At 39.4% G+C, this 15572-nt stretch overlaps 1 protein-coding gene across 4 annotated transcripts; it reads left to right on the top strand.

The window, feature by feature from the left end:
* LOC143849736 (diacylglycerol kinase 1-like) lies at window positions 1-15307 on the top strand. Of its 4 annotated transcripts, none has more exons than XM_077358906.1 (9): window positions 1-136; window positions 1597-3404; window positions 5554-5920; window positions 6003-6079; window positions 6699-6818; window positions 6893-7057; window positions 7819-7902; window positions 14237-14374; window positions 15009-15307. In XM_077358906.1, exons 2-9 carry the CDS (start codon window positions 2223-2225, stop codon window positions 15156-15158), a joined length of 2283 nt encoding a protein of 760 aa, XP_077215021.1. In that variant the 5' UTR covers window positions 1-136; window positions 1597-2222; the 3' UTR covers window positions 15159-15307. The 4 variants fall into 4 exon arrangements, with proteins under 4 accessions (XP_077215021.1, XP_077215020.1, XP_077215023.1 ...); XM_077358905.1 differs by having other exon boundaries at window positions 118-255; XM_077358908.1 differs by lacking the exon at window positions 7819-7902 and having other exon boundaries at window positions 118-255.
* The last annotated feature ends 265 nt before the right edge of the window (window positions 15308-15572 follow it).

Genomic DNA, 15572 nt, shown 5'->3' with positions numbered 1-15572 from the left:
TACGTGAAAAAGCGTTAACGTATTTTTGACGTGAAAAAGCGTTAAAGTCTGCCCACAATTCACGTTAACAGTGGGGCGCATTATCCTATAGTGGGGCGAAAAAATCATTTCCCTACAAAAAGACCATTTGAGCCCGGTAACTTTCTCCTTTCTAATGTTTTTGTTTCGAGATTAACGCATTTTTTTTCATACGAACGCGAGCAATCTCTCTCTCTCTCTCTCTCTCTCTCAAGATCGATCTTCGATTGCTCGGATGTAAGTCTCATTGTCCTTTGAGGAAATCCACGTTGTTTTCTGTAGATTTCCATGGATTTTTTTTGCAATACACCTCTTTGAATTGTTGATTTGTTTTTTCTAGGTTTTAGTTTGTTTCATGAAATTTTCTTTTTAGGTTTTAACTTGTTGCGTTTAACCTCTTTTCTTTTGGATCATGATTTTTAATGTTGTTTTATTTGTCCCAGATTTACTTGGATTTTTTATTGCCTGCAATTGAATAAATCATTAATGTAATGTCACCTGTGATTTGAATATAATACTCTAATTTTAATATTGTTTTTTGCTTTTTTTTTTTTTTTTTATATCTTTCCTTTATTTGGGTGATGATTGTTGGGATGTTTGAAGGATATTTGGGTCACTTTATATCACTCTTTTATTGTTTTCATTTTTTTGTTATCAAAATTCTGGTAATTTTATTTGAAATCCCAACTCTACTTTTAGCCTAGAAATTCTGTTTGATGAAGTTTTCACCTGGACATATATTCTTGATAATTTCACTAAGAGCTTTGTCTTTTTCAGTTGCATTCGAATTGAAGCGTTAAATTCCATACTGTCATTGTATTTGGTGGAAATTAAAGTTTACCTACAAAAAAAAAAAGAAAAAAAAGAAATTAAAGGTTGATGTTTCTTGAATCTTGGGTAGGTGTAGCCTAACATAGGGGAAATTGCAACTTTTTCTGAAAGATTAACTCTTAGATATGTTTGGTGATCAATGTAAGTGATTTCTGCAATCTGTTATTTTTATTTTCAATCATTGACTGCAAAATGGATGAAATTTCTATTATGATTTGTGTTGAATTGGGTGTCTTGAATTCAACCTGGTTGGGTCCGAAAAACGTGTATTTGAGTTCGACCCGGTTTGGGTGCGCTTGTTTTTACCCACTTTGTATAAGGGGGTTTTTGGGCTTATTTCATATTTTAAGTTTTTTTTTTGAAGAGGGTTGAGAGCTTAGAAAGGTGAGAAGGGGGTACAAGGGTTTCTGGGTGGGTTTGGTGAGAGATACCGATTTTCTCTTGTAATCTCCTGTTCCTATATTGGATTTTCTCATTGCCTCTGCCTTGGATGTAGGCTTTATGCCAAACCACGTAAATCTTTGTGTCTTTGTGTGTTTGTCTGTTTTGTTTTGCTTTGCCATTGAAATTGCAGGTTGCTATTGATTTTTTTTTTTTCCAAAACAATTTGCTTTTCTTTGCCATTGAAATTGCAGGTTGCTATTGATTTTTTTTTTTCCAAAACAATTTGCTTTTGGTGTCTCCGAACCTTATTATTCTCTAGACTATTAACTTTTTGTATATTGATATGACTCTTGGATTTTGCAGGAATTTCCTAGTTCTCGTTGGTGTTTGAATTTCCTTTCCAGTTACAACCAGGATTGATCTACAGGCATTTATGCTCCTGTGCATTGAGATTTTGTGTCCCCTGTTGGTGTAAAATAGAGAATATCTGTAGATGAGATAACCATTTGTGTCATTTACTAATGTCACTGCAGAAACAAAGGCTATATGCTCTGTCATGTCAGTGAATATCGAGTTTATAATGCGTAACCCACTTGTGATGAGATTCCATCGAAGTGATTATTCTGATTTTCTTAGTAAAATCCAGCTTTGATTTACTGTTCTTTTCGGGGGAGCTACGAGCTAAGAGAAATATGGTGACTAATAAATCCCTCAGGATGATTAAGGGCTGTTTTTAAGTGGGTTAACTACAACCATATCACAAGTACCTTTTATGTGATTCCTATGTAATATTGGCATCTCATTTATGGTTAAAGCAGATTTAAGAGGCCTTTAATGTGACCTGCCTTAAGTTTCATTTCCTTCCTTCTATTTCCATGTTTCATTTTGGTGATTAGTTGGTGCGTAAACTCCTAAATGCTTTCTTGGGTTGAGAATTTCCGAGTCCTCTCCGAATGATGTGTAGAGTACTGAAAAATTCACCTTGAAGAATGGATAATTACAGAGAAAATTTCCGGATGTTGCTCCCCAGGTGGAGCAACAAGCCGTCTGATATGAAGGAATCCCATCTTTTCTTCATTGGTTGTCTTACTGCTGCCTTGGTTGGAATATTGACCATAGCATACACTATTTTTCAATGGAGGCAAAATATTAGTCTAACTTGGATGAAAGCTGTAGCAAGATCAAAGAAGAACCCGAAGGCTAAGCATAAGGTTCCTGTCGCTGCCCATACATGGAGCTTAGAGTCTGGGTCTCGTGGGAAAGGTCTAAATTGTTGTGTGTGCATGAAATCTGTGTCACCACCTCAACCACTAGGCCAAATGATGGCTTCAGATTATTTCATTCACCGTTGTCATGTTTGTGGTGCTGCCGCACATTTGAGCTGCTCTTCAAGCGCACAAAAGGATTGCAAATGTGTATCGATGATTAATTATAAGCACGTGATCCACCAATGGGCTGTTCGATGGACGGATGTAGCTGATAGACCTGAAAAAACTCCTTTCTGTAGTTATTGCGAAGAGCCGTGTAGCGGATCTTTTCTAGGTGGGTCTCCGATTTGGTGTTGTTTGTGGTGTCAGCGGCTAGTTCACATTGAGTGCCATGCAAGCATGCATAATCAAAGTGGCGATCTTTGTGATTTGGGGCCATATAGGAGGCTGATTTTATCTCCTCTCTTTGTTAAGGAATTGAGCAGGTCAGGTTCAAGTGGATTTTTGAGCTCAATCACGCATGGTGCGAATGAGCTGGCATCCTCTGTACGTGGATGTATTAGGAGCCAGAGTAAAAAGCACAAGCAGGGTACTGAGACGTCTGCTGACTCAGCTCATAGCTTTAGTGGTGCTGACTCATCTACAGAGAGCAATGTTGATGCTCAACAGACATTGGCTGGTTCTCATAGAAATGATGAAAATTGTAATGGTAGCAAGAATGTGGGGAATGTGGATGGTAGTTTTGAAATGGATAACAAGCCGGAGGAGAATTCAAGCACGAAAAGAAGTGTGTCAACTCCTCGAAGTGATTATTCTCAAATTTTGGGGATGAAGCAAACATATGAATTCATAGATTTACCTCCTGATGCCAGACCACTCCTAGTTTTCATCAACAAGAAAAGTGGGGCCCAACGTGGGGATTCGCTTCGGCACCGTCTAAATATTCTTCTGAATCCCGTCCAGGTCAGCCCTCTATGTATTGAATCTTTTAGCTTGTGTTTCCATTTTTATTAACTGCCACCTTTAAATGCATAACAATTTTGCATTTTCTCACAGTTTTAGAAAACACCATAAGAGCTAGTACATAATCTCTACTGATAATGAATATTCATCATTTTTCTTGCACTGCATATTCTGATGAGGTTTCATATTTACATTATGTATTTTTTATTCTTGCATTCTGACTGTCAACGTTGTCAATCTTCACTCATAGAAGTAGGAAAGAAGAATAAGAAAGAAACGAAGGAAGGAGAAGAGAGTAAAAGAGAAGACAGAAGAAGAGGGGGGGGGGGGGGGGGGGAGAGAAGTCATGATTGTGTAGTTGACTTCCACCCCATGGATTCTATTTATTTTTATAATCTCTTACAAGCATTACAGAAGTGCCAGTGTTGCATGGATTCGGATTCGCGTGTCGGGATCTGACATAGATTCGAGGTGTTGGATTCGACAAATCCCAAAAAGTAGGATTCGTGGATTCTGCAATTTTTATGAAACAAAACAAAATTATATATATATATATATATATATATATATATATATATATATATATATATATATAGAGAGAGAGAGAGAGAGAGAGAGAGAGAGAGAGAGAGAGTTCTTGCGCTCGAGCGCCGCTCGAGCACAGAAACAGGGGGTGGGGGGGTGATCCTAACCATTCATTTGGAAGGCCCCATCATGGATGGGGGGCCTACCAAAAATCAGCTCCATTGGATCACCAATGGGTGTCCATTTGTGGGGCCAAAAATGGACAGATACTGTTTGTCCACAAATCTGTCCATTTTTGGCCCCACAAATGGACACCCTAAGGTGATCCAATGGAGCTAATTTTTGGTGGACACCCTACCCATGAAAGGGCCCATCAAATGAATGCTTTGGATCCCACCCAAAATGTGGCGCCACCCTGTTTGTGTGCTCGAGCGCAGCTAAGTTTAGCTGCGCTCGAACGCAGGAACTCTATTCTCATAAATATATATGTATGAAAAATTTAAGTGTGGAGGGTCAAGACTTTAGGATTTTTATTAAGAGAATCAAAGATGAAGGGGGAAGGGGGTTGATGTTAGAGGGTGGACGGTCATGTCGCTAGGGTTTTTATGAAGACAAAATGGGTTGTGCTTTTATAAGAGCAATAGTTAAGAAGAAAACACGTTTACAGGAAAAATATACAGGATTCACATTTTAAAAGAGACGACGATGTGTCGGAAGAAAAAACATGATTCTTGCAGGACAGGACTCCGACAAGAATACGGATATGTCCCACGCAAATCCATGTCTGATTCGCGTGTCGGCATAGTGGGCGAAGAATCCATGCAACACAGCTTTAGGGCCATCCATGAATGGGCAATGTCAAATAACCATAAGAATGACTTGAATCTTTATGATGTAAAGAATGTAGTGCCCAATAAAGGAGGAAGCAGTTTCAGATCTTGGTTTTATTTAAAGAAGAAAGCATTAAAATAGAGAGAGAAAAGATGGGATCCCCATCAAGGTGGAAGGGAAACTTACATCTTAGGTTTCTTGTTCTTCTTGAAACCTATGCTGTGATACTATGTCAGCATTGTAAGAAGATTAAAGAAACTATGGAAGGAGAAGCGAGGAAGGGAGTGGGAGAGGAGAGAATTCATTTGTGTAATTGACTCCTATCCCACGAATTCAATGCATTTATAATGTCTCACTAACAAGAGTTACAAAAGTGCCATTAGGACATTCAATAATGGGCCCTATCAAATAAACAGACTATCTGACTTAAATCTTATTGACCTAGGAATGCAGTGGGCCATATCTAAATCACTTCAACACTTAAAGCGACAATTATTTTATGTAGATGACCTTGTCCGGCCTTCTAGTTACTTAATCTGTCAATTTAAAGCTTCCCTGCCATCAATATCCAAAAACTCAAACTAGAGCCAGAAACTGGTATTTTTGAGCTGGACTTGGCCAAGACGACGAAAAAGCTCACCATTGCTTAGTCCAATGCACTTAGGGATGGTTCCTTATTATCGTTGCATATGTATATTTTCTGTTTACATTGCTTCCTTTTTTAATTTTTCAGGTAACTGTATGATTTGTACTTTATTATTTTAAAGCTTAACCTACTAGATGTTCTTTTTAGGTCTTTGAGTTGAGCTCAACACATGGACCAGAGACCGGTCTCTTTTTATTTAGAACCGTGCCAAACTTTAGAATTCTTGTATGTGGTGGAGATGGTACGGTCGGTTGGGTTTTGGATGCGATTGACAAGCTAAATTTTGAATCTCCTCCCCCAGTTGCAATCCTTCCAGCTGGCACTGGTAATGATCTGGCTCGAGTTTTATCGTGGGGAGGTGGTCTTGGTGCCGTGGAGAGACAGGGAGGCTTGTGCACAATATTGCATGACATAGAGCATGCAGCAGTTACCATTCTTGATCGATGGAAAATAACAATAAGAAATCAACAGGCTAAGCATGGTCAACACACAAAGTTTATGAACAACTATCTTGGTTTGCTATGAAAACTTTCCCTAAATGACATAAATGTATATTAGAAATTTAAATTAACTAACTAAATTAATTATTTCAACAGGAATAGGGTGTGATGCAAAGGTTGCCCTGGACATCCATAATCTGCGGGAAGAAAACCCAGAGAAGTTCTATAGCCAGGTACTCTTTTTTACAACCTTTGAGATCAACAATAGACTTTCATCCATTCTTAAACCTTGGAATGGATTCTTATGTTAATATAGCAAATTTATGTTAGTACCATCCTTCCATATAGTATTTTTCTCATGAGTTTGAACAATTTGTCAATTGTATTGCCATGGGCGCCCAAGTGATAGTTGGAAAGCATACATAGTCAATACGTATCACACTGTCACCTAATAGAATCCTTATATTTTCTATCAATAATGGAACAGGGAAGCAAGAATCAATGGTTACCTTTTTTGTTGAGTTGGTGATACAAAATCACTGGTTCTATTACCAAGAGGGTCCCATTTGGCCCTTTTAGTGGGCACAAATCATTCGATCAAGGTGGGGCTAACGACAACGGGCCGGACTTGTGTTCGCCAGTCAGATCAATGGACCCAATCATGTCCACAAGGTGCATGTGGGGTCCAAAAAAATTATCATTAGGAAATTCCCTAATGGGGTCACCATCTTTTGACCATTTCTCATGCTGCAAATATCGTCATCAGTCTCTGTCCGAGCTAAGTTACTGTTTTGACTTTTGGCTGCAGTTTTCTAGTTTTGTCTAGCTGAAAAGTTGGCAATTTTTCTGCAGTTTCTGAATAAAGTGCTTTATGCAAGAGAAGGTGCGAAGAACATCATGGATAGGACTTTTGCAGACTTTCCGTGGCAAATACGATTAGAGGTGGATGGGGTGGAAATCGAGGTTCCTGAGGTGCGTTTGCTAAGGTTTAAAATCATCTGCTGGAAATTATCATGTCTCTAGCAATGTGTCTCAAACTGTTGCAGGATGCGGAAGGCGTGCTTGTTGCTAACATTGGAAGCTACATGGGAGGAGTAGATCTGTGGCAAAATGAGGATGAAAATTATGACAATTTTGACCCTCAATCTATGCATGACAAGATACTGGAGGTTGTCAGTATATCTGGAGCGTGGCACCTTGGAAAGCTTCAGGTAATTTGTGGTAGTTGTCATTGATATTTAAGATGTGAATGGCTTGGATCCACTTCCACATTAAACATACTGATGATATTGTATTCAATGTTTTAAGAGGAATGCTATATTCACAGGCGCCCTTGCAAAAAAGAAAGTAAAGTGCTCCTCCATTGGTCAGTTTTCATTTATGACAGTTATGATTGTACTTTTCTGTTCCATCTTAAATAGAAATTTACCAATGAGGGCGCCCTTTAGACCCTTTTTTGCAAGGGCGCCTGTGAATCTAGCATTCCTCGTGTTTTAAAGACCAAACCAGAGCAGCCAATGGATGTGATTCGACTGCAACTTTCATTTCAATATGACCATATATTCAGTCCTCAGAAATGGTTTACTGCTTTTTGAAGGATTATGAACCACTATTTGAAAATTCCCTAGCCAGTCATTGACTTGCCCAAATCCACTCCGTTTTACCTTGGCAGACTTCTCATCTGAGTAACACTGATATGAACTATCCGATTTGTTCTAAGATATGCATAAACAGAACAGCTCGTTTCACATAAATATACTAAGGTAGCCACTTATTCTTCTCCAATCTAGTTTGAACAAAGACCTAAAATAGGGATTGTACTATTGGTTTGCCTTTTATTTTTTATTTTTTGAAAATCCATCTTAAGGAGTTTAGGGCATATTTTAATTATAGGAGATCTCTTGGTCCCTTTTTACTTGTAACGAGGATACATAAACATATGAGTTCTTCTTGTCCTCATAATTAACTGCAGGTATTCCGCATCTTCACATATGTTTGTTTCACCAAGCCTCTCTCCGGGAAAGTGCCCGTTGGCTTCCAGTTACTCGAAATCATTGTAAGATAAGGAAACTATAATAACTTACGGTCAACAGGACTCGTTGTTTTATGTCTTCAATTTTCTCCTCTATTATTCATCTTTCTCCTTTTCTAAAAAAGGCGGCCCAGTGCACGAGGCTCCCGCCATTGCTGGGTCTAGGGAGGGCTAGATGTACGCAGCCTTACCCCTGCTTTGCCAAGAGGCTGTTTCCGTGACTTGAACCTGTGACCACCAAGTCATAGTGGAGCAACCTTACCGTTGCACCAAGGCTCGCCCTCTATCTTTCTCTTTTTCTAATATCCTAAAAAATTTAAGTCCTGTTCTTTGGTTGTTTTATTTTATATATTAGTGGAATTTAGAAATCTTATGTAATGCATGAAATCTAGTTGAATTTTTTTGAGTTTGAACCAGAAACTTGTAACTTTTAACCTGTGTTGCATCTCCTCCTCTCTCTCTCTCCCCCCTCCCCCCCAAACACACTCACTCGCCGAATCCGTGTTGACACGTCTCCACACGTTAATCGGACATGGATTCACATGGGACACACCCGAATTCTTGTCGTAGCTGTGTCCCGCACGAATCCTATTTTTTCGGACAAATCCAACGCATCATTGACTCTTTTAAAATGTGAATCCAGTATATTTTCCCTTTAAACGTATTTCCTTCTTAGCTTTTTTTATATGAAAGCACAACCCGTACTCTTTTAATAAAAACCCTAGCGCCTCGACCCAGAACATCGACCCCCCTTCATTCCTTCTTCTTCGACTCTCTTAATAAAAACTCTAAGGCCTCAACCCTTCTTTTTTTTTTGAATGGTAACTGATTATATTATAAGGGAGGATCGAAAAACCCTCCCGCACCCCACTGGGCCGAACTTACAAACTGACAGAAAAGAAAAGAAACGAAACAATAATAAACAATTAGGGGGGAAGATAATCAAAAAGTTCCAGAGACTGTTTGACCACCCCCTCTTTAGCCAGCCTATCAGCAATATCATTGGCTGATCTCCTTACATGCAAGAAGTCAACCGAGCATCCGACCGATAAGTCCTTTATTTCGTAAAAAATACGAAGAAATCTCCAAGGAGGAGAGACCGAACCCTTAAGCCACCTTATAACGTTGACAGAGTCTCCTTCCACCACCGAGTGCGCTAACCTCTCGCGACCAATCACCAAGAATCCTTGATACGCAGCTCTGACTTCGGCTTCGGTAGAATCAGCGACACCTAATGGCCCAGAAAAAGCCTTTACAACCTCCCCCTCTGAATTCCTTAACACGCCCCCGATCCCTGCTGGGCCGGGGTTACCCAGGCTTGATCCGTCGAAATTCAGCTTAGAAAAACCTACAGGAGGTTTAACCCATTGCTGAGAGATTCTAGGAACGGAGACTTGGCTGTTACATACCACTTTCCAGCCCGCCCATAAGTCGAAAGCCGAAATAAATTTGAACATCGGCATCGCCCTTGCCCATGAAATCGATAAGACAACTACCTTGATATATAAGTAATGGGAGAATTGGATCGCCCTTCAAACAGCCTATTGTTCCTTTCCGACCATAACACCCACAGCGTAGCCATTAGAGAGATTGACCACAATACCTTGCCTTTTGACTTCCAAGGAGAAAAGGCCCACCCCTCAAAGAGATCCTTCAATTCGGAAGGAAAAACCCACTCAATGCCGAATCTTGCTAGAACCCTGCCCCACACCTCCCGAGCGACTTTGCAATGAATAAATAAATGCGCGGCGGATTCTCCGTCTTCGAAACACATGGCACAATGATTAACTATGATCATATTCCTGGCCCTCAAAAAATCTACCGTTTGAATACGGCCGAGAATCGCCGTCCACCCAAAAAAACAAATTCTAGGAGGAACCTTCAACTGCCACACTTTTGCCACCGATCGATTTACTGCACACGGATACAATCCTGAGTAGAAGGATTTAACCGAGAAGTAACCCGATGTTTCCCACATCCATATCCTTTTATCGGCCCCCGAAGGACTAATGTAGTTGGCTTCTAAGACCTGAAGAAAAGAGACCAACGAGAGCAATTCCCTGTCGAAGAAATTTCTGCGAAAACAAGGCTTCCATATCACCTTATTGGCCCGGAACTCGAAGCAATCTCTGACTAAAGCTTGTTTGTCACTAGCTACTATATATAAATCAGGGAACATATCTTTTAAAGGGATAACAGAGCACCAGGCCATATTCCAAAAAGAGATTCTATCCCCCGAGTATACTCTATATCTGATGCCGCGGTCGAAAGATGGACACAAACGCAAAATATCCCTCCACAGAGTCACTCCTGGTTTCCTATATCGATTTAGAGATTTCCAATTACCCACATCTGCTCCATATTTACTGCCTATAACTTTCGCCCATAACTGAGACTGCTCTTCGCCAAACCTCCACAGCCATTTCCCCAAAAGGGCGGCATTTACTTGGTTAATTTTACGGATTCCCAAACCTCCGCCACGTACCGGCTTGCATACATCTTCCCAGGATACCAAGGATAAGCTCTTTTTCCCTGAAGATCCGCCCCACAAGAACCTCCGCTGAATTAGTTCGATTCGCTTTGCAATAGAAACAGGGCACCTGAATAATGATAATTGGTAAATAGGAAGATTTGACAGCACTGCTTTAATCAATGTCAATCTACCTCCTTTTGATACCAAATTCCTTTTCCATGTGTCTAGTCTCCTTTCAATTCTTTCCACAATGTGTGCCCATGAAGCTATTTTCGGTCTACCACCTCCCAAAGGGAGGCCAAGATAAGAAGAAGGGAATTTGTCCAAACGACAGCCCATTAGATTCGCCAAACCCCTTGCTTCCTCCTCCCCCACATTCACTGCGTACAGTCTGGATTTTGAGAAGTTCGATCTTTGACCCGTGATGACTTCATAACACCTCAATACTGCCTTAAGGTTCATTAATTTGGATATCTGGGGAGAGCTGAATAAAAGAGTATCGTCAGCAAATTGCAGATGAGACACCGCTATCCCGCTCGGACTGCATTGGATACCTTCAACTAGACCCACGGATTTTCCTTTCTCCATTAAGAGACTCAAAACTTCAGCTACGATAACGAACAGGAAAGGAGATAAAGGGTCCCCTTGCCGCAAGCCTCGAGAAGATCGAAAAAAACCTTTAGGAGAGCCATTAATGAGGACGGAGAACCAAGCCGACGAGACACAACTCTGTATCCACCCTCTCCAACGATTCCCAAACCCCATTTTACTAAGGAAATGATCCAAACATTGCCACTCCACTCTATCATACGCTTTTTCCAGGTCGAGTTTACAAACAACCCCCGCAGATCCCGACTTGATCATCCAATCCACCGTCTCATTGGCCACCAGAGAGCAATCCAATATCTGCCTCTGGCTTACAAAAGCACACTGATTCAACGAGACAAATCTGTCCATTTTTGGCCCCACAAATGGACACCCTAAGGTGATCCAATGGAGCTGATTTTTTGTGGACATCCTACCATGAAAGGGCCCATCAAATGAATGCTTTGGATCCCACCAAAAATGTGGCCCCCCCTGTTTCTGTGCTCGAGCGCATCAACTCTACTCTATTTATATATAGGTTGTTGAATATATATATATATATATACATACATATATATATATATATATATATATATATATAGAGAGAGAGAGAGAGAGAGAGAGAGAAGTGTAGCTAACTTAGCTACACCGACGGCTTAAAATACAGTGGGCTCCACATTGTTTGGGTGATGCAAACCATTCATTTGATGGGCCCTCACATAGATAGGGTGTGCCCAAAATATCAGCTCCATAGGATCATCCCAACCCTACGATTTGTGGAGGCAAAAATGGACGTGTAAAAACCTTCACAAATCTGTCCATTTTTGCCTCCACAATTTGAAGGGTTGGGATCATCCAATGGAGCTGATTTTTTGGGCACACCCTATCAATGTGAGGGCCTATCAAATGAATGGTTTGGATCACCCAAACAATGTGGGCCCACTGTATTTTAAGCCATCGGTGTAGCTAAGTTAGCTACACGTATGTGTAGCTTGACTTAACTCATATATATATATATATATATATATATATATATATATATATATATATATATATATATATATATATATATATATAGAGAGAGAGAGAGAGAGAGAGAGAGAGAGAGAGACTTCTACAGTGGGCCCATTGAATTATTTCAATACAGCAGACTTATACACGTCCATTTTTGCCTCCACAATTCATAGGGTTAGGATGATCCTATCGAGCTGATTTTTTGGGCACACCCTATCTATGTGAGGGCCCATCAAATGAATGCTTTGGATCACCCAAACAATGTGGCCCAACTGTTATTTTAAGGTAGGGAGTAGATAAGTTATCTACTCCAGGGAGTACCTTCTCTTTTCTCATATATATATATATATATATATATATATATATATATATATATATATATATAATTTTATTTAAAAATTACTGAATCCACGAATCCTACTTTTTGGGGATTGCCGAATTCGACACCTCGAATCTGTGTCGGATCCCGACATGCGAATCTGAATCCATGCAACACAGCTTTTAAGTGTGAAGCCACTTTCAAACCACTTTTGTGGACTGTTTGGTCAACACCTCTCATTGGGCCGACCCACATGATGCCCACTATGACCAGGACTGTTTATCTATGGGTTGGCTATAACCCAAAATTGCCCCAATCACACAATCCTAATCATCAGTGAGTGGTCTGCTATCTATGTTTTCAATATTCCATATTAAACAGACAAATATCCTCCAGTTGGATGGTTATAAGTTATAACTGCCCAATTTGAGAGAATTTTGGGCAATTTTCAATCCATGATTGAGCTCATTGGATGAAAACTATGGATTATGGTGATACCGTGTAGATATGCCCAATCATGGGGGTTCTGACTGGATGTTACATGAGTTGCTATTGAAATAATTCCCTGTTTAAGATCTCCTAATTTGAATAATTTATTTTTCGAAGATGGTGTACTTTTTCTTTTGCTTTAGCTTTTCTGTCAGATGTTATCACATTGCTTAACTATTTTCATTTTTCCCGTTGGAATTTCTTCGAATTCATATTTTCTCCAAACCAATCTGGTTCATGGTAGTCTGGCTAGACTTGCTACCTGGTATGATGTGGTTATCGATACGTTTTATTCGAGTACATGGGAATATATAGAGCTTTTCTTTTCCTAACTATTCAAAATGTGTCTAATTCTCAGTTTCTTTTAGGCTTGATTTAAGTTATTGTTTCTCCCTTTCTTCCTTTAATTTGAAGGTTTTTAATGGCCTTGGTCACCTAAAGGCCAATGTTAGGAACAATGATTTTCGCGTTGAAAGAAGTTTTTAGAAACTCAATTTAATACTTCATAAAATCCACCCAATTCAGCCAACTTGATCAAGACTCGGGTCAACTTAGAGGGTATCTTGTTATCTTTTTTAACTCAAGAAAATCCAATTACGTACTTGGAAAGTCCGATCACATATGAAGCCCTTCAAATTTGACAAAATTGATCAATTACCTGTCTAAGCTTTGAGTTTTCTTGGCCATAGCCCATTGGCAAGACTTAGGTCAATTTAGAGGGTATCTTGTTATCGTAACTCAGAAAAATTCCGATAAGTACTTGGAAAGCCCGATCAACATATGAAGCCCTTCAAATTTGACAACCATGATCAGGTACTTGTATAAGTTTTGAGTTTTATTGGCCATAGCCCATCAGACCTCACTCAGTCTGGGTCAAGAGTTGAGATCAAACAGTGGTTGAAAGGATTCAAAAGCCTCTTGAAGTTGTCCATGAACAATGGCTGTGGTGGAAAATAGTTTTTTTTTTAATTTAACATTTGAATGGAATAAATTTACAGATTATGGTCTCATCCAAAAATAGAAAACCGTAATTTGTCATGGAATTTCATTTGTCATTATGGTTCCTTCAATTGCACAAATTACAGTTCCATATGTTTTCCATGCCAGTGGAGCGGAAATTCCATAGCTGCAGCTGTGGACCCATTCAACATGTTAGCTTATATGATTGGTAGATTTGAAGCTTTCCTCTGCATTAAACTTTTGTTACATGATACTGTTTTTGCTGTTAATGTCTGTACATGGGCTATTTGCTGGGTGCTTTATATGCTTAAGCATATACAATTGATTAATGGATTAGATACATCATTGGCAATAGTTTGAAAAAATGGGATTGTTGGACATGGATGATTGTAGCCTCTTGAACAATTTGCAACTGTTGGAGCAGAATCTAGTGCTATCTAAAAATAACTATCTAATGCGGAATATTCGTAATGTACGAATAAATTGTTTAATGAGACTTGCTATGTGTGTGGGGACAGGTGGGATTGTCTCGAGCTAGGAGGCTGGCACAAGGCCAATCCATCAAGATCCAGCTTTTTGTTGGTTTGCCAGTTCAGGTTGATGGAGAACCTTGGTTTCAGGAACCATGCATATTAGGAATATCGCATCATGGCCAGGTTCTCTCTCTCTCTCTCTCTCTCTCTATATATATATATATATATATATATATATATATATATATATGTGTGTGTGTGTGTGTGTGTGTGTGTGTGTGTGTGTGTGTGTGTGTCTAAATCTGTTTGCATGTGTATAGGGAACTGATCCGCACTCCTCCTTAATAATGGCACTTCTCTCTTCATTTTACACTTTGAATTTGCTGTTAAAGGCTGTTATTCTGTTACAGTTCTCAAACAGTAACAGCCACCCACAGGTGTTCAATAAGTGAGGAGTGCCATTATGAAAATAAGGGTAGCAGATATCATTTCCCTATATATGTGCTTGCAGTTTTTACTATTGTTTCCAGAGACCTGATAAATGAGAACAGATGTTGGTGAATGAGGGCATACCTTCTGAATACTGAATGGCTTCTCCATTTACTCCTCTGTTTATCATAAGTTATTCTTTTAAAACAACCCCTTCCCTGTTTCGATGCTTTGATTTCTTTACCTTTTTTTTTTTTCAACTGCTGGAAAAAAACATCCATTTTCACTTGATTTTGAAAGGAAACTGGTTAGGAAACCAAATGCTCTCCACATTTTTTGAATTTTGTTTGAAAATTAATGTTTTGTCTATTGCGTTTGATTCCAAAAGGCATTCATGTTAAGGAGGGCATCCGAAGAGCCTCTTGGTCATGCAGCTGCCATCATCACTGATGTTCTTGAGAATGCTGAAACTAACCGTGTCATCACTGCCGCTCAAAAGCGGGCTCTCCTTCAGGAAATGGCCCTCAAGCTATCCTAGACATCTCTCTATCCCCTCTGTTTTTGCTTGTTTTGTTGGCATTTGTAAACATCATTATAGTATATTGTGATCAGGTGCGTATTATATTTAAGTGATAAACTCTGTCAGTATCATTTCATAATATCTCTCCTATTCCTTTTCTTCTTTGATTTCTGTGGTTCCAAACGTCTATGTGAAGTTTCATCGATATCCTATTTTACATGGATTCTTCTGAATGTGCAAAGTACACATGTCGAATTCCAATTCTTTAGGATTCTCTGCAACATTCTAGATCTCTTTTATCGATTTTTTATGAATACTCCTGCCACAACTTTACAATTACCGCAAGTTTTGAGTTTTATCTATCCTATTAGCAATTTTTATGGAAATATAACGTTATAAAAAAATAAAATAAAAAGGGGCGGCCCAGTGCAC

This window comes from Tasmannia lanceolata, unplaced genomic scaffold, assembly GCF_043159265.1.
Source record: "Tasmannia lanceolata isolate RefF3 unplaced genomic scaffold, GAP_Taslan_0.1 ptg000018l, whole genome shotgun sequence".
Classification (NCBI taxonomy): Eukaryota; Viridiplantae; Streptophyta; class Magnoliopsida; order Canellales; family Winteraceae; genus Tasmannia; species Tasmannia lanceolata.
The sequence above is the reverse complement of the archived record's forward strand: the minus strand, read 5'-3'. Positions and strand labels throughout refer to the sequence as shown.

What these genes read in the sequence shown, in the direction of transcription:
- LOC143849736 (XM_077358906.1), top strand. Translation starts at nt 2,223, where the DNA reads ATGGATAATTACAGAGAAAATTTCCGGATGTTGCTCCCCAGGTGGAGC. An exon ending in GTTTATGAACAACTATCTTG is followed by an intron (nt 5,921 to 6,002) that starts GTTTGCTATGAA and finishes TTATTTCAACAG; the next exon opens with GAATAGGGTGTGATGCAAAG. An exon ending in GGCACCTTGGAAAGCTTCAG is followed by an intron (nt 7,058 to 7,818) that starts GTAATTTGTGGT and finishes AATTAACTGCAG; the next exon opens with GTATTCCGCATCTTCACATA.